Raw genomic sequence first — 18238 nt, 5'->3', positions numbered from 1 at the left:
ATGTTGCTGGTGAAAATGCAAAATGGTGCAGGTGCTGTGGAAAACAGTTTGGCAGTTCCTCAAAAAGTCAAACATAGAATTACCATATGACTTAGTGATTCTAGGAGTTAGACAAAATGTTTGACAAGGACTGGCTACGGAATTTGTCCAGGGCAAAGTATATGAAGAATTTCAAGATGGTGACAGCAGAGCATTAAACTAAGCGGGGGTGGGAGGGGTGGGGGAATGGCACCCTTTGGAGTACAGGGCCCTTGAGTCTGAAAGCTGGGAAATGCTGCAAGCCTGCAGCCCTCAAGGGCACAAACTGGCCCTGCGAGGCTCCACAGCCAAGGTTAACATTCAGGTTGACGTCTCCCTGCCCTGTGACAGTCAAGAAATGCAACACAGGGCCATATCTGAGGACAGGACTTTTCCCTTTTTCCCTTGAGAGTCTACGGAATAGGGGAGGCAGGGAGGGATGAGATATTTTTCAAGCGTTTTGGGTTCTGACTCTGGTTTGACAGCTCCCACCTCCATGTAGAAAGGAAATTGGGCTTTCAATCTTAGATCTCTCCCTTCTTTCACCATTTCCTTGAGTTTCTAAAGAGTGCTGATCAGAGTGAAAGATCTACTGTCCTCGTGTGCTGATGTCAGTGTCTGGTTGCATGCAGGTGCTCAGTTAATATTGTTGAAAAGAAGAAAAAGAATGGATTGGTGGACAGATGGATGGATGGATGAAGGAAGGAAGGAAGGAATTTCATATATTGCATCAAAAGAGCTCAGACTCAAGGATAAGGATGGCTGGGCTCAAAGCCAGTTTCAATCACTTACTAGCTGGTACCTCTCAAGTGACTTAACCCCCTTGAGCCTTAGTTTCTGCATCTGAAAAATGGGGTCATAATAGGAACATCTTTCTCATGAGGCTGTTTTGGTGAATGAACGAATGGCAAATGCAGATGTCAGCACCGTGGTGACATGCAATCACAGACACCAGTTAACTGTTGATTGTTACTAAGACGCAGAAGAGGACAGTAAGGAGACAAGTGAAAAGGAAAGGTATGGCTGTTCCTTTGGTGTCTTTCCCTTCCCCCTCTTAGCTCTGGGCCTTGCTCAGCTTTTAATCAAAGGGAAGAAGGGCATGGTCACCGAGATAAAGCCAGGTCATTTCTGAGTGGGAAGGAGGCTGGAGGTCAGGCAATGGGGAGACGGGGAGGGGGCAGCGGAGCAGAGGGTAGATTGGGACATTCCGAGGAAACCTTCCCAACCCTTCTAATGGGCCCCAGGCAACAAAGCAGGTGAGAAGACTCCAAGGGGCATGTGAGGCCCCAGTACCTGAAAAGGAGGTGAGGCTGAGCAGGAAGGCAGGGAGGATGGGGTGGGTTCAAGCTCACCCTCACAGATGCGGGTGTCCTCATTGAGGTGGTAGCCAGGTGGACACTCGCACTGGAAGCTGCCAAAGGTGTTGACACAGTTGCCCCCCTGGCACAGCCCTGGCAGCTCCTGGCATTCGTCAATGTCTGTCAGGAAGTGAGGCAGCTGTGATTGGAAGGTAAATCCAAGCAGAGGACTTGGGGGACACCCATGCCTTGCCCTGGGCTCTCCAGGGTCCTGGAGAGTCAGTCCTGCTTCTTTAAGAATACTCAGGGACTTCCCTGGTGGCGCAGTGGTTAAGAATCCGCCTGCCAATGCAGGGGACATGGGTTCGATCCCTGGGCCGGGAAGATCCCGCATGCCATGGAGCAACTAAGCCCGAGCACCACAACTACTGAGCCTGCGCTCTAGAGCACGTGAGCCACACCTACTGAAGCCCACGCGCTGCGAGCCCGTGCTCCACAAGAAGCCACCGCAATGAGAAGCAAGCACACTGCAGCGAAGAGTAGCCCCCGCTCGCCGCAACTAGAGAAAGCCCACGTGCAGCAATGAAGACCCAACACAGCCAAAAATAAATTAATTAATTAAAAAAAAAGAATACCCAAGAGCTGTTGGATATTTGGAGGCTGCACCCAGACTCTCCTGGGTCAATGTCACCCTGAATTCATCCTCTTTCCCTTCATTGGATAGAACATCCTTTCATCTATCCATCCATCACAAAGCTCCGTCTTGATGGAATTCTCCAATCTCATTACCCCCATGGATAGATGGATGGATGGATGGATGGATGAATGGATATGGGAGGATGGCTGTGTGGACGGGTACATGGGTGGATATGAAAAGTGCTAGATGGGTGAATAAGCAAATGGGTCAATGGACGAAAAGCTAAATGAGTGGATGGATGGGTGGGTGGGTGGGTGAGTAGATGTACGAACATACTTATATATATGGATGGATGGATGGATGAACGGATGGAAGGAAAGAAGGAAGGAAGAATGGATAAATAGGGAATGGATGTATGGGTGGGTAGAGGAGAGATGAATGGATCGATGGGTGGATGGGGGTTGGATAGAAGGATGAATCAATAAACCAACTGGTGGAAGAGGAGATGGCTGAGAGGATCTGCCCCCAACCCCAAAGCGGCCCAACTCTGTTCCTCGCTGAGGGGGGAATGAGAGGAAGGTCAATCAGTGGATGGTCTACCAGGAACTCACCTTCCAGAATGACGGTGATGGGATTGGGCCGGAAGCCCTCACCCCCCGGGCACAGGGTTCTGTACTCAGCTGCAAGGGAAAGAGGTGCTTGTGAGGGGCTGTGGGATGGGGCATTTAGGCAAAGCTCAGGGGAAGCAGGGGAGAGGAGGTCCCCTAGAAAGGGCTCAAGAGTGGGCCTTACATCCCTTTAGCACAGAAATTACATCCCTTACCTCCTCAGCCTCTTGGGACCAAGAGACATTGAGCCAATCCTGGGGGATCCAGTGTGTGTGTGTGTGTGTGTGTGTGTGTGTGTGTGTGTGTAAACATGTGCTCACAATTCAACATGTGAGCAGATGGATCTTGTGGTAGTAGCTCAGGGTAGGTAGGGATTCTTTGTGATCCACAACCAGACCCTAGTGTGACCACAAGTTTCCCCCATGAAAGGAAGACCCTGGATGTACACACACACACACCTGAATAGGTGGACAGCTGCCTCTCTACTTGACACCTGACGACTTTGCAAATGCTCTTCCCACTGCACTCCACACGCTTTCCCCTACTCTGCCTGGAAAACTCCTACTCACCCTTCAAAACCTCATTCAAGTCCCTATGTTGGGAAGGCTTCCCTTACCCCCTTCCTCTCCATGGCTTCCTCCTGACCCATCACTATGCCTCAAACAGACCCTTAGGATAGTTCCACTCTCAACAGTCCAGGGACTGTTGGTTTACGGGTAAGGGGCAGTGTACAGCAGTTGCGGCCCATCCTTCTCTAGGTCCCCACCCCTACAACAGGACACAGAGGAATGCTCAATGTTTGTTGATTGACTGAGTGAGCAAGTCAATATAAACACACAAAGAATTTGCAGGAAGAGATGGCAGAAGGAGACTTTGGGGAGAGACCTAGATGATGAACTGCTGAGAATATGCTGTGTGACCCAGGGCGAGCCCTCCCTCTCTCGTTCCCAGTGTCCCTCCCTTAGCAGAGATGACCCACTAAGCCCTGCGGGAGCCTGGACCAGGGCTAGGTCTCTGCCTTCCCCCGCCCCCACTCCCCCAGGGACTCACTGGTATTGGCCAGCGGGCACAGCTCACAGGGGTTGCCCCAGGCCCGTCCCAGGGAGCAACAGCAGGATGCTCGGGTGACGCCAACCCCGATCTCCACACTGCAGGAAATGCCACCGTCCCCTCGGTCCTGTGTGTCCAGGAAACAGTTCCCGACCCGGGTGTCTTAAGAGGCAGAAAGGGATGGTTAGCAAGTGGTGGGGGAGAAATGGTGTGTGTGTGTGTTTGCACTTCTGTGTACGTGTAACTGTGTGTTACTCTATGTGTGTCTGTGTGTGCATGGGTGCCTCTGTGTGTGACTGTGGAAGTGTGCATGCATATTTCTGTGTGCATGTGTGACTCTATGCATGTGTCTGTCCATCTGTCTAGAGCAGAAGGCTGTATCTCAACAGACGATCGGGATGATCACTCTGGCCAAGGGCCTGTGTGTCAGGAGCAGGTGCATCTGGGTGACCCAGGCTATGGCCCCATCCAGCCCACTGACCCCAAAACCCCACCCGGAGTGGAGTGCGTGCTCACCCACGCAGCCCACCCCGCTGGGGTTCAGCTCAAAATCCTGGGGGCAGTTGCAGACGTAGCTGCCGGGGGTGTTGACACACAGGCCGTTGATGCAGTTCACGGGGTCTGCACACTCATTCACATCTGTGGGGTGGGGGCACCGTCAGCAGGGAGCCCTCCCTTGACCCACTTCCCTCCTGCCTTCTTCCCAGGGAGTCGAGCCCTGGCTGTTGGGGGCCAGGCTTAGGGGCCAGGTCACATCCTCCCCCGGGAAGAAAGCCTGATGGGACAGCAGCCTCTGGGGTCTGCCCTGTCCCAGGCGACCCCACGCCCTCCCCTGCTCTGTTCTACTTGGCCTGGAGGTTTGCCCTTGACAGCTCTCCCTGTCCCAGATTCCACGAGCTAACCTACAAAAAGCAACATTCAGGACATGTTTTGAGCCAGGGGCTGGTAGACTACAACCTGTGGGCCAAATCCGGCCCCCTATCTGTTTGTGTGAATAAAGTTTTATTGGCACACAGGCACGCTCGTTCATTCACTTATCGCCTGTGTCTGTTTCTGAGCAACAGGGCAGAGACTGTATGGCCGAAACCTGAAAATATTTACTGCTGAACCCTGTTTGGGACACATGAGCTGCACGCCCCCTCCCCAGCCCCACGGACCCCACACCTGTGCAGTTGCCGCCTCCACGGTCCAGCTCGTAGCCCTCATCGCAGACGCAGCGGAACATGCCTGGCAGGTTCTCACAGCTCCCAAACACACACAGGTTCCCGAGAACACACTCGTCCACATCTGGGGGGGGACCCCAGCTCAGCGCAGCCAAGCCCACCTGGCATCCTGCTCCTGTCACCCCCAGTGCCAGCGGCTCCAGGGACCCGCCCACACCCCAGCAGCCCCAGACCTCACCCTGGCAGGCGTGCTGGTCCTCTGTGGGGTTGAAGCCCATCTCGCATTCACAGCGGTACCCCCCGGGGGCATTGAGACACTGCCCATTCTCGCAAAGGTCCACATTCTCCGCACACTCGTCCCTGTCTAAGGGGACCCAGAGACAGAGGGCTGGGGGTCAGCTGGCCAGGACCCACTCAGGGTGGGCAGGTGGCCCCTGTCATTCAAATCCTTCAGTCACCCAGGGTTCCAGGGAGCTGGCAAGTAGCCCGGGGAACTTGGAGGGCAGGTGACCAAGTCAGGGCCAGGGAGCAGAGAGGGGACCTGGTCACTCAGGATCTGGGGTGGAGGGCCGCCAGGAAGTAAGCAAGTTCTCCTGTTCCCCACATCCATAAGGCTCCATGCATTCTGAGTCCAGGGGAGAAGACTGCCTCCAGGGACTCAGGCTCTGGCCTGTGGCCCCAAATGCTGAAGGCATGTCCTCTCCGGCACCCACGGGGTGGGTGGGTGGATCAGTGCAAGTCGGGAAGCCAACTGACCACTGTGGCCACCTTGGAATCCAGCCCCCATGGCTGTGCCTCTCGGGCCCCTCCAGCCCTCCCATCCTAACCCCTGACCTCACCTTCGCAGAAGTAGCCGTCCCCAGCAAAGCCCGGGGGGCAGGCACAGCGGTAGGAGCCGGGGGTGTTGAGGCAGTCAGCTCTCGGGCTGCACCCATGCTCCTGGAAGGCGCATTCATCCAGGTCTGCAGGAGACGGGACCCGGAGTCCCCTGGGTGTGTGCACTGAGGGGCTGCAGGGAGGCAGACCCTCCAACCCCAGCCCTGACCGGCCCCCCTGGACATGCCTGAGCCCAGTCACCCCTCCCTGCCACCTGCCTCCCCCTGCACCGCCCCACCTACCTCTACAGCTCTTGCCCGGACCTCCTGCCCTCAGGCACTCACCGTGGCATTCGAAGCCATCCCCCACCCAGCCTGGCTGGCACCTGCAGCTGAAACTCCCAGGGACGTTGAGGCAGGAGGCGTGACCATCACAGCTGTGTCCCCCAAGCTCACATTCGTCCACATCTGAGAGGAGAGGGACCCAGGCATAGGAGGGGCAGGACCAGGAGAGGGGGTGGAGGATGCAACACCCCCGGGAAACCTGGGCCCAGTAGAAATAGGGCTTCAGGTACAGAGTGGCAAGACTCAGTGCAGGAGCAAGGGAGAGAGCAAGGATCTTCCCTAGGGCAGGGCTGGCCCAGACATGTCCCCACACCACTGCGGGAGCTTCCACCTTCACCCAGAGCCCAAGAGGAAAACCCCCAAACCCAACAGGGCATGACTCCCAGAAGCGCCCTGAAATGGCAGCATGAGAGACTTAGGGCAGACGCTAAGAGGAACTGTCCTAATGCACACGCTCCCTCTCTAAAGCAGAATTTCCTTCTAAAGCCGTGTGTCTAATCCTCAACCAATTTTGCATCACACTTATCTCGGCCATGTTCATACACCACCTAAATGAACTGCTGTTTGCTGAAAGTTTCTTTACACTGCCTCCCATTTTTACTCACGTGAACGTATTTTAAAAGAAAAATAACAACGATCTCTAAGAAATCACGGATTTGATACTGTTTTCCAAGGTTTCTTTCCAGTATGCATTAAAATAACTATGTAATTATGGCAGGTAGAATTATGTTCTCCCAAAAAAATGTGTTCCAATCCTAACTCCCAGAACCTCTGAATGTGGCCTTTTTTGGAAATAGGGTCTTTGTAGGTGTAACCAAAATCAGATGAGGTCATCCTGGATTACAGTGGGTTCAAAACCAATGACTGGCGTCCTCATAAGAAGAGGGAAATTTGGACACAGAGAGGAGAACACCCTGTGATGATGGACGTGGAGATTGGAATGGTGTGTTCAAGGATGCCAAGGACCAATGGGCACCACGAGAAGCGAGGAGAGAGGGATGGGAGAGATTCTCCCTCTGGGGCCCCAAGAAGGAACCAATCCTGCCGACACTATGATTTCAGACTCTGGCCTCCAGAACTGTTAATTCTAGAGAGAGTAGATTTCTGTGGTTCTGAGGCACCAGGTTTGTGGTCAGGGGGTTCAGCAATCCTGGGAGGCTAAAACAAGAACTACGGAAGTGTTTAAATGTTCATCCCTGTACCACTTAAGAGCATCAGGCTAGCATGCTCTGGGAACTGGTGTGCATACAAAGGGACCCAGAGCTCCCCCCCGGCAGAGCTGTTAAGGGAGCCCCAGGGGCACGTGATCGGATCCTACGTTTTGCTTTAACGTGAGGCCCCACCAGTGGAAGTGTGTAAGAATGAGGTCTGGCTGTACTCTGCTCCAAGGGATGGGGCAGACCCCACGAACCCTAAGTTGGCCCCTCGAGGGCCCCCTCGCCTGCTCCACTGACCACCAGCTCACCGGAGCAGCCCGTGGCCCCCTTCCTGACGACGTAACCCAGCTGGCAGTGGCAGACAAAGGAACCCCTTGTGTTCTCGCAGACCCCATGGAGGCAGATGTAGGGGTTCAGGTCACACTCGTCCACGTCTGTAGGATGACAAGAGAGGAAGCAGGTGAGGGTGGGGATGCAGCAGCATTGCTAAGTGCCCTGCCACATGGGTCCCCTGCATCGGGGTTCTCTTTGCCCATCTTCAGGGGTGGGGAACTCCCCCAATTCCACCGCTGGGCAGCCGCGAATGTTCAGTCAACAGTCTACAGCACATATTCCGTGGAACACACCGGACATGCATTCCCAAAAGGATTTTATACCAATACATTTAGACAACGCTGAGTTAAACAAAGCTAACTGGATTTTTTTCTCCTGCAGGCCTTTTCAGAGCCTTTATGCCAACGTGGATCTGCAAGAAGGGATGGAGGAAGCAGCATTTCCTATTTAACTTGGTCCTAAGCCCCCTTTTCTTCAGTGTTTCCTAAGACACCTGTGATCGGGAATGCTTTAAGCTGTCCTGGGCTGGACACATCTCCCTGGGAGGGTTATGTTTTTTACTTCCTGGTACTTCCTCACACTGGCCGCAGCTCTGCCCTGACGGGGCACCCAGTAGACATCTGCTCCCTGGGCCCCGTGATGACCTGCCGCCAGGACAGGACGGTGATCACGGCCCAAACAGCTTGGATCCCCAAGCAGGGCTCAGAGAATACAGTGTCTTTCCATCTAGCTCACCCTCCTCTGCAGAAAACCCCTTGGTCTGCAGCGATCCGATACACTGCTTTCAGAACAGGGCACACGCCTCTGCATGCACTGGGTATACGGTAAGTGTTCGATAACTGTTCATAAAATAACAAGGTTCAAGGGCCTCTGCTGCTGTGAATGAGATCCCACGGGTCTTGGTGCAGGGGCTCTAGGCACAGGTGGCCAGGAGCAGACTGCCAAGTGCAAAGCCTCATCTCCCCTGCCCGCGTGTGACGGGGATGGGACTGTCGTCTGTCTTGCCCACGTGGCCTCCTTGTGGAAGGCCTGGTGGGTGAATTGTGAAGCTGCCTCCTCCACCTGTATGTAGTCCCAGCTCCTCACCTACACACGTCCTCATGTCCAGCGTGGTCACAAAGCCGTCGTAGCAGAGGCAGCGGTGACCCCCCGGCACGTTGATGCACTGGCCCCCGTCACAGATGTCCGGGTTCTCCTCACACTCGTCCACGTCTGGGGGAGCAGGGTGGGGGGCTGGGCTGCAGGCAGGCAGGGATGGAGGGGGAGTCCCAGGGACCCTGTTGCAGGGTCAGCGGCCTGTCCCGGGTCTGGCCGGCTGCGTCTGGGTCAGGAAAGGTGTGTTCCCCATCCCACGCGGAGGGAGGAGGCCGCGCCCACCCACCTAAACACGCCCTCCCATCAGGCATCAGCGAGTAGCCGTGTCCGCAGCCACACCGGTAGCTGCCCTCGGTGTTAATGCAGTGCACGTGGCACCCACCGTTCCCAGAGCGGCATTCGTCCACATCTGCGGGAGGCAGGGCGAGGTAGAGGTCGTGGCGGGAGTGAGGTGGGGGTCGTGGCGGGGTGGGAGGCAGGGCGAGGTGGGGTGTGGTGGGAGCGAGGTGGGTTGGCGTGGCAGGGCGAGAGGCAGGACGAGGCAGGCGCATGGCGGGAGCGAGGTGGGGGCGTGGCGGGGCGGGAGGCAGGGCGAGGTGGGGGCGTGGCGGGAGTGAGGTGGGTGGGCGTGGCGGGGCGGGAGGCAGGGCGAGGCGGGGCATGGCGGGAGCGAGGTAGGGGCGTGGTGGGACGGGAGGCAGGGGGAGGTGGGAGCGAGGTGGGGGCGTGGCGGGGGCGGGTCAAGCAGGGGTCAGACTAGGGGGCGGGGCCAGCAGAGGCAGGGACTTGGAGAGAGACTGCTGTGGTAGTGGGGGCCTCGGCTGGGGCTGGGGGCGGGCGCGGTCTCACCCACGCAGCCTTGGCGGTCAGGTGTGCTCTGGAAGCCGACGTGGCAGGAGCACTGGAAGGCACCGATGACGTTGACGCACTGGCCGTGGGGACACAGGCCGTCACTCAGGGAGCATTCATCAACGTCTGCAGGGGGAGCACATGGCTGGTGGGGACAGCAGGTAGGGGAGGGGCCCCAGGAAGGCCCGGCCTGTGTTCAGCCGCCATCTGCAAGACCCCGAGGCACTGGGACACGTGTGCACTCCGATACATTCATGCTCCTGGCATCCACACGCCACCACAGGTGTGAGTCCACACCTCACCCTTGTACAAACACGCACCCACACCCAGATCCACGTGCCCACACACGTGCACACCCACAAGACCACGTGCACACCCACGTGCACACCCACAAGACTCACCCAAAACACACCCTTGAATACACACACCCGCAGCAGATAACACCCACACCCTGATCCATGCACCTACGTGCACACAGCTCACACACAAACACACCCTCACACCCACTCACATGCAAACACAATCACCCTCAGTAGACACACCTTCACAGCCACATGCACACTCATAAGACTCACAAATACACCTCATACCCACTCATATGCAAACACACTCACCCTCGACACACACCCACACCCACATGCACACAGCCCCATTCACAAACACACCCACCCGTGTGCAAACACACATCCACACCTAGACACACATTCTCTCACAAGCTCATTAGATGCACAAACACCACATCCCCTCACATAAGAACACGCATCCTTGTGTAGACACACGCTCAGACTCACATATAAACACCCATGCACACACTCACTCTTGTACACATTCCCAGATACACACCTGCATGCTCACACAGACACACAAATACACACTTCCTCCGCCTCACGTCATATCACACGGACACACAATGACCTGCACCCATGCTACCTCATGCATGCGACCGCTCACATGCATAGAGACTGACACACGTGTGCACACATATACATAAGTATGTACTGAGGGAGATGCACAAACACACACTCCCATCATCTCCCTCATGCAACCCACACTCACCCTCACAAGCAGTGCCCTTGGCCACCAGCGCATGTCCAGCGGGGCACTGGCACTCGTAACTCCCATCTGTGTTGGTACAGGTGCCTCCCCGGCACAGCAGAGGGTCCCGGGCACACTCATCCACGTCTGGGCGTGTGGAGAGAGAGAGAGGAGGTGTGAGGACATTGACCTGGCAGGGTGTGATGTGGCTTGTGGAAGCTTCTCCCTGTGCCCCTCTCCCCCAACCCTGTCACCCTGGCTGAAGCCGAAAGGGCCTGGAGTTTTGGGACTTGGGTGACCCATGGGAGTCAGACTGGGAGGGAAGCTGGAATTCTCAGAATTATCAGGGACACAGGCTGACACTCCTGGAGCTGAAGGAGGCCCTGAGAAGCGCCCCCTGGAGGACACAGAGGGAAGGCAAGGCCCAGCCCCTCCAGGCATCAGCACATGGAGTGGGGGACCTCACCACCCACCCCCACTCTCCTCCCACTCCAGCCTCACGGGCCTCCTTCCACCCCTCAGGTGCTGTTCCCCCTCCCACCCGGCCCTCCACACAGCAGCTCCTTCTATCCTTCACGTACACCCCAGGGCCTTTGCATGCACTGTTCTTTCTTCAAGCCGCTCTTCAGCCCCTCTTCACCCCAATTACTCCCACTCTCTCAGCCCCACAGAATGGGATACATCCTAGGGGTCTACGCTCCCGCTGCACCATATGGCCCTTTCAAGTGCTTGTGACAGTGGCTGTTTATTTTGCATTTGTCTGGCGATTTATTTTATTAAACATCTATCTCCCCATTAGGTCACGAGCTCAGAGAAAATGGCCCTCTGCTGCCGAGCTCTCTGTGGTTCCCCTGAGTAGATGCACATGAAATGTTCATTGAATGAAAAAGTGAAGGAAAGGGGAAGAGGCTCCTCTGTCCCGGGCCCTCTCCTCTTCTCATGCTACGAGCCCCCGGGGAGGCCTGCCCGAATCTTGGTTCCCAGGCTTCTCATCTGACTGCCACACCCCATGTCCAGCAGCCTACAGGGATGACGCCCACACTCGCTGTGTCCCAGCTGGATCATGGCTTCTCCCCACTCTGGCCCCCTCCACCTACATCCATCACAGCAATGTCACCCCCATCCCTCGGCTCGGCCCCGAGACCGCCGAGCATCACCCTGCCTGGGGTGGCTGCCTACCCATGCAGTTCTTCATCATCATGAAGCCACTCTCGTAGCCGTGGAAACACTCACACTCGAAGCTGCCCGGAGTGTTGACGCAGGTGCCCTGGCCGCAGAGGTCAGGGGAGATGCGGCACTCGTCAATGTCTGTGGAGAGAGTGGGCACGGGCCGGGCCTCCACATCTGCAAACACCCAGGGGTGCACAGGAGCCCCAAGCTGCTGAACCCAGGTTAACAGAGGTGCCGTGACTGCACCCCAGACGAGGGTAGGGAATTTCCTTCCAGCCTGGAGGCCCCTGGAGGCCACCTGTGCCAGCCCCTCCTTTTATAGCTGGGATCCTGAAGGCCCAGAGAGGGTGTTGAGCTGTCCTCGGTCACAGAGCAGGCAGGTAGACGGGCAGGAAAAGGCCAGTTCTTGTCTTTCAGGTGCCTCTAGTTCATGGCCCCCATCCCTGTAGGCGCCCCCCAACGGCCCAGGAGGCAGACGCGGGCACGTACCTGTGCAGTTCCTTTCCTGGGCGTCCAGGGCAAAGCCCCCAGCACAAGAGCAACGAAAGCTGCCCACGGTGTTGCGGCAGGTGCCGTGTGCACACAGCCCGGGGAAGGCTTTGCACTCGTTCACATCTGCAGCACGGGAGCACAAAATGTCACGCCGCCCCGATGTCTCTGGGTCCCCACCTCCTGAGCGTTCACCCCTCTGGCCACAGATGTTTGCTCTCTCCCAAACACACGTCCCATCTCCAGGCCTCTACCCACGCTGTGCCCTCTCCCCATCCACCAGGTTCCCTGAGCCCAAACACACCTTTATAGAAGGGCTGGCCTGAGAGGAAGTCCCGGCTGGCAAAGCCCAGCCCCCGGGGACACAGGCTGGCAAACGCTGGGGACTCAGGCTCAGGGCACGCCTCGCACGCGGCCCCCCACGCAGCTCCCAAGGAGCAGCAGCAGACGTCCATCCGGTACTTGCCGGGCAGGGCGGCCCCACATTCATCCTCATCCCAATGCAAGAAACAAAGCTCCAGGCGCACATCTGCAAGGAGGGGCAGTCACCAGTCCTGCCCCTGCTACACTGTGCCTGCCAGGACAGGCATTAGATCCTCCTTCAGCAGCTTCTTCTGAAACTTCCTCCCCAACGGGAAGAGTGACTTCCTTATGCTGAGATTCGATATCATCCAATATATATTTTTTTTTTGGCAGTGCTGCATGGCTGACCAGGAATCGAACCTGGGGCCCCCAGCAGTGAGAGCACCGAGTCCTAACCACTGGACCACCAGGGAATTCCCAACAGTTACATTTTAAAAATGATATCATCCAATAGTTACATTTGAATAATGGTATCATCCAAATCTTACACTATAATAACTTGCACTGCTGGGTGCTTGCTATGTGATGGGCACTGTTCTAAGCTCATCAATCCATTGAATCCTCAAAATAACACCAAGAGGAAAATATTATCATCATGCCCATTTTACAGGCAAGAAAACTGAGGCAGAGAAAGGTTAGGTAGCTGACCTGAGGCCAGTTAGTAAGAGGTAGAGCGGGGTTCAAACCAGACCATCTGGCTCCAGAGTGTGTGTGTTTAACCTGTAAAACTCCCTTAGAATAATCTGGGAGTGGATAAGCCTTCCTCAGCACCAGACATGAGGGTCTAAGAATGGGGCTGGTTAACTATGGCCTGGGGTGCCAGCCTCCTGTTTTTGTAAATAAAGTTTTATTGACACACAGCCACATCCATTTGTTTCTGTACTGTCTGTGGGTGTTCTTACACTACACGGCAGAGCTGAGTAGCTGCAACAGACTGTGAGGCCCCAAAAGCTGAAAACATTTGCAGAAACAGCTGGCTGATCCCTGGTCTAAGACAACTTCTCACTCTTTACAAAAGGAACATACGTTTAAGGGGGTCCATTTGAGGACAAGACCCTGTTACGGAATCTTTAGGAAAAGATAAAGATAAGCAGAAGCGCCGTGACACACAGGGATCTGTCTTAAGTTCCCGTGTACCCGGTGGCTTGGTCCAGGGCTGACCAGACTGAGCCATTTCACCTGGCCGTGAATTCAGCAATGGCTTTTTTCTCTTTACTCAGTTACTTTCTTTCCTTGCTCACCTTTTGGAATCAGCAAGAAGACCCGCTGCACACCTGAAGCTCAGTTTAGAAGGAAATCGAAGTTGAGAAGGGTCATCAGGGCCCATCTGCCTGATGTTGGCCAGGCTCCAAGGTGACCCCGAGGAGGCTACCAATGGATTGACGGGACTACAGGAGGCAAAGCTGATAGAACTCGGAGCACTACCTGCTGGCCGGCACATGCTTTTGGCCAAGAAATGTCCTGTTCGAGATGTTGATAGGGACAAAGCAAGAAGCCCTCATCGAGGGGGAAAATATCTCAGAGCCTTTGAGACTGAGGGTAAGCCATTCAGGGTGAGGGTTTGAGCCCTGGATGCTGAGGAAGGTTCACCAGCATCACTTAGCTCTCATGCTAGAGGTACCTCCTGCTCAAATCCCCCCGTGTAAACCTTACTCGCTAACAAGAAAGAATAAACGAAGGTTGCAAGTATTATTCCACGAGATTTTGCCGTCTGCAATGAGCTTCCTTAGAAGGGCAGTTGAGAAGATGCATCCCCCAAAACAAATGTCTTTGGAGACACGTGGGCAGGAGGTGGGCAGTGAGCAGAGGGTCCTGGAAGAACCCCGAGATCCCACTTGTCCCTAGGAGGGGTCTCCAGCCGCCGGGAGTGGAGGCAATGAAGGGCAGGGGGCCCTGCATGGGGACCCAGCCCGCACTCACCCACGCACAGCCGGCCCGTGGCATCCAGCGTCAGGCCCTCAAGACACTCGCAGTGGAAGGAGCCAGCGGTGTTGAGGCAGCGCCCATTGGGACAGACCCCCGGGAAGACCTCACACTCGTTCACATCTGGGCAGCAGCAGACAAGGAGGAGAGGCAAGGGCTGGAGGCTCCCAGGAGCTGTTCCCCTGGGGCCTCAGGACGCCACGTGGTCCTTGGGTAGGGGGAAGGGGCAGTGCCAGCCTCGGGCTGGCAGATCGCGGGGAAGACCCAGGTACCAAAGAGGGAGAATGTCTCGATCTCAAATGACTTCAGGGAGGGGCCCCAGGCAGCCCCCATGACACTCGCCCACGTGTGGCTTGGAGGGCGAACCAAAGAGGGTGGGGATGGGGGTTACCTTCGCAGCTGAGCCCCTTCACGCGGGCGAAGCCACGGGCACAGGCGGGGTCTGTGGTTGGGGAGAGGAGTCACTCTCTCCACTCAAACACAGGGGATCTGTCCCCCCCCAGTTGTCCCAATGGCGTGGGAGCCCCCGGAGCCCCCCCTCAGGGCATTACCCATGTCACAGCGTTCGCAGGGGCTCCCCCAGGCAGCCCCGAGCGTGGCGCAGCACTCGGACCGCAGGGTGGCTCCGTGCAGGTTCGCCTCGCAGCGGCCATCCTGGACCTTTAGCCAGCAGGTGCCTTTGGTGCTGTCTGCGGGGAGGCGCTTGCTGTCTCACCTGGCGGGCCCACACCTGCACGCCGACCCGCATAGACCCAGCCTACTCCGGGGCGTCGGGGTCCCCGCTGCTCCGTGGGGCCTCTCACCTAAGCACACGGTGCCGGAGGGTCCCAGGCGGCTGCCGGGGGCGCACTCGCAGGCGTAGGAGCCGGCCAGGTTGCGGCACACGCCGTTCACACACGGATTGGACAGGCACTCGTCGATGTCTGCAGGGACAGCCCCCCAGCCGCCCCACCCCACATTGAGTCCTGAGCTGCAGGAGGGGGAGCCCCACCTGACCAGGGGCCCCTCCTCCCCACGGCTGCCAAAGTCCAGAGGCGGGGGCGCAAGCTGTCAGAATACAAGGAACGGACTGCGCAGGCTCAGACGCACGTGAGTTTGCACTGAATCGTCTTGTGCACCTGCACAAGCACGCTGACGTGCAGGGTCCTGGGAGCGCACACAGGTAAAAGTGCAGAGGGATAGGCACGGTGGGGAATTGTGGCCCTCAAAGGGTCGGTCATGGCACAAGACAGGTGAGAGGCAGGAGGAAAACCCAGAGGGGATGGAGGCCTGGGTGTGGCCAGGGTGGGGGAGGGGTGTCAGCTGGAAAGAAGACAAAGGACCAGGGGAGGGGTGGGGCCAGACGAAAAGCTTGTGCGTGCACACGCGCGCAGGCATCTGTGAGTGCCAAGGGATCTATGCGATGGGCAAGGTCATCACAACAACGTGTGTGTGGGCAATGGCGAGCATGCACACTTGAACATGTGTATGTGTCAGTGACTGCACGCGTGGGAGAGGGAGGATGGGCACGTATTCTTGTGTATAAGCGTGAGTGTGTATGAGCATGTGAGTGCACAACTGTGCAGGTATGTGAGGGTGTGTGTGACTGCACACGTAAGTGTGTGTGGCTGTGAGCCTAAGTGTGTGAAAGGGTGAGTGAAAGAATGTGGGCACACACATATCTTTGAGAGTGTGCACGTGAGGGTGTGTGGCTGTGGGAATGTCTGTGAGTGTGAATATGGGTAGGTGAGTGTGTTTTGTGTGAGTACCGGTGTGTGTGACTGAGTGATCATATGCACACATGTGTGAATGTCAGAGGGTCTGAGTGTCTGCATAAGGGTGTGCCTTTGAGGGTGTAACTGTGGCTGTGGGCATGCGTGTAAAGTGTGAGAATAAGTGTGTGAATGTGGGTATTGTGTGTGTACCTATGAGTGTGTGTAACCGTGAGACTGAGTGTGAATACATGTATGCCTTTGGGCGTGTCTGTGTGCGTGAATGCAGGTATACATGCGTCTTTGAGCATGTGTGTACCCAGAGCACGCAGCGTGCATAAGTATCTGCGTGTACATGTGCGTGGCTGTGTGCCCCGCGGCCCTGTACCTTCGCAGGTCTCCGTGTCTTGCCAGAAGCTGAAGCCCTGGGGGCAGGAGCAGCTGTAGCTGCCAGGGCTGTTCCGGCACCGCCCGTTGTCACACAGGAGGCTGTTGAGTGCACACTCATCCACATCTGCAGGGTGAGGGGGGGAGAGCGGGGTGAGGGGTGTGCAGTGGGGGCGGCCCACTCACCTGCCCGTCCACTTGCCGGGTACGCTCACCCATGCACTCCTTGCCGGCTGCGGCTGCCTCGTAGCCCAGGTTGCAGATGCAGCGGTAGCTGCCCCGCAGGTTCTCACACATACCGTTGGCACAGACATCAGGATCGAGGGCACACTCGTTGATGTCTGCACCAGGAGGAGGGCGTCAGCAGCTGCCCTGGCTCCCTGGAGGCTCCAGAAGCCATGTCCCCCGGGGCCAGAGCTCCAGCCTAGACCCTGCCTCCTTCCCCTTGAAACCAGGGTTTCTCAGCACTGTGGATATTTGGGGCCAGATCATCCTTTGCTGTGACGGGGGGCGTCCTGTGCATTGTAGGATGTTGAGCAGTATTCCCAGCCTTACCCAGGAGGTGCCAGTAGCACCCTCCCCAATATCTGTCCAGACATTGCCAAATGGCCCCTCGGGAGGGGGAACAAAACTGTCCCCAGTTTGGAACTCATGGAACAGATGTTTATACGGCAGCGACATAATTTTGAAAAAAAAAGTGCAATCATAATCACTACCATTATAGGATGTTTACTATTTTGTGCCAAGCGTATTAGCTCATTTGATCCTCACAACATCCCTGAAATGGGTCTTACCGTTATCTCCACTGTACAGACAAGGAGGCACAGAGACGCTAGGTAACTTGCCTGAGGTTATTCAATCAATAAATAGTAGGGCCAGGATTCGAACCCATGCATCTGGCTCCAGAATCTGTCCCTTTAATTGACAGGGGGGTGGGGGAGGGGTGGACATCTGTCCTGCCCTGATGGCCTAGCAGTGGATGGGAAATCTTTATTTCTTGCTCAGGCAGAAAGGCTGTTTCAGGAAGGGATGGTGTCACAGGTTGGAGTCCTAACCCCCAGGATCTCAGCATGTGACTTTATTTGGAGACAAGGACTTTACAGAGGTGATCCAGTTAAAACGAGTTCATTAGGGTGGACCCGCAATCCATTCCAATATGACTGTATCCTTATAAAAGGGGGAAATTTGGGCACAGACACACAAGGAGAACCCCATGTCAAGAGGAAGGCAGAGGGGTAATTCCCTGGTGGTCTAGTGGTTAGGACTCTGCATTTTCACTGCCGAGGGCACGGGTTCAGTCCCTGCTCGGGGAACTAAGATCCCGCAAGCTGCACGGCGTGAAAAAAAAAAAAGATGAAGACAGAGGGCGTAGGGATGAATTAGGAGTTTGGGAATAGCATACTCAGTACTATATATAAAACAGATAACCAACAAGGACTACGGTATAGCACAGGGAACTCAATATTTTTAATAACCTATAAGGGAAAAGAATCCGAAAAAGAAGAGATATGTATGTATAACTGAATCACTCTGCTGTACACCTGAAACTAACACAACATTGTAAACTTAAAAAAAAAAAAAAAGATGAAGACAGAGAGCATAGGGATGAATTAGGAGTTTGGGAATAGCATACACAATACTGTATATAAAACAGATAACCAACAAGGACTACGGTATAGCACAGGGAACTCAATATTTTTAATAACCTATAAGGGAAAAGAATCCGAAAAAGAAGAGATATGTATGTATCTATGTATGTATCTACTAGATATGTATGTATCACTTTGCTGTACACCTGAAACTAACGCAACA

At 55.7% G+C, this 18238-nt stretch overlaps 1 protein-coding gene across 1 annotated transcript in view; it reads right to left on the bottom strand.

The window, feature by feature from the left end:
• Positions 1-18238, bottom strand: part of FBN3 (fibrillin 3) — a 60417-nt gene that overhangs the window by 29046 nt on the left and 13133 nt on the right. The window contains exons 17-38 of the mRNA XM_067733918.1: positions 16642-16767; positions 16428-16553; positions 15152-15271; positions 14900-15037; positions 14740-14790; positions 14346-14471; positions 12367-12591; positions 12063-12188; positions 11583-11711; positions 10425-10550; positions 9369-9494; positions 8806-8928; positions 8511-8636; positions 7400-7525; positions 5935-6057; positions 5614-5736; positions 5013-5138; positions 4776-4898; positions 4128-4250; positions 3612-3773; positions 2565-2633; positions 1371-1496 (exon numbers count right to left, since the gene is read on the bottom strand). Coding sequence (XP_067590019.1) covers positions 1371-1496; positions 2565-2633; positions 3612-3773; positions 4128-4250; positions 4776-4898; positions 5013-5138; positions 5614-5736; positions 5935-6057; positions 7400-7525; positions 8511-8636; positions 8806-8928; positions 9369-9494; positions 10425-10550; positions 11583-11711; positions 12063-12188; positions 12367-12591; positions 14346-14471; positions 14740-14790; positions 14900-15037; positions 15152-15271; positions 16428-16553; positions 16642-16767 — 2769 coding nt within the window. The remainder of the gene's footprint in view (positions 1-1370; positions 1497-2564; positions 2634-3611; positions 3774-4127; positions 4251-4775; positions 4899-5012; positions 5139-5613; positions 5737-5934; positions 6058-7399; positions 7526-8510; positions 8637-8805; positions 8929-9368; positions 9495-10424; positions 10551-11582; positions 11712-12062; positions 12189-12366; positions 12592-14345; positions 14472-14739; positions 14791-14899; positions 15038-15151; positions 15272-16427; positions 16554-16641; positions 16768-18238) is intronic.

This window comes from Pseudorca crassidens, chromosome 3 (assembly GCF_039906515.1).
Source record: "Pseudorca crassidens isolate mPseCra1 chromosome 3, mPseCra1.hap1, whole genome shotgun sequence".
NCBI classification, from domain to species: domain Eukaryota; kingdom Metazoa; phylum Chordata; class Mammalia; order Artiodactyla; family Delphinidae; genus Pseudorca; species Pseudorca crassidens.
This window is presented reverse-complemented; position numbering and strand designations above follow the sequence as displayed.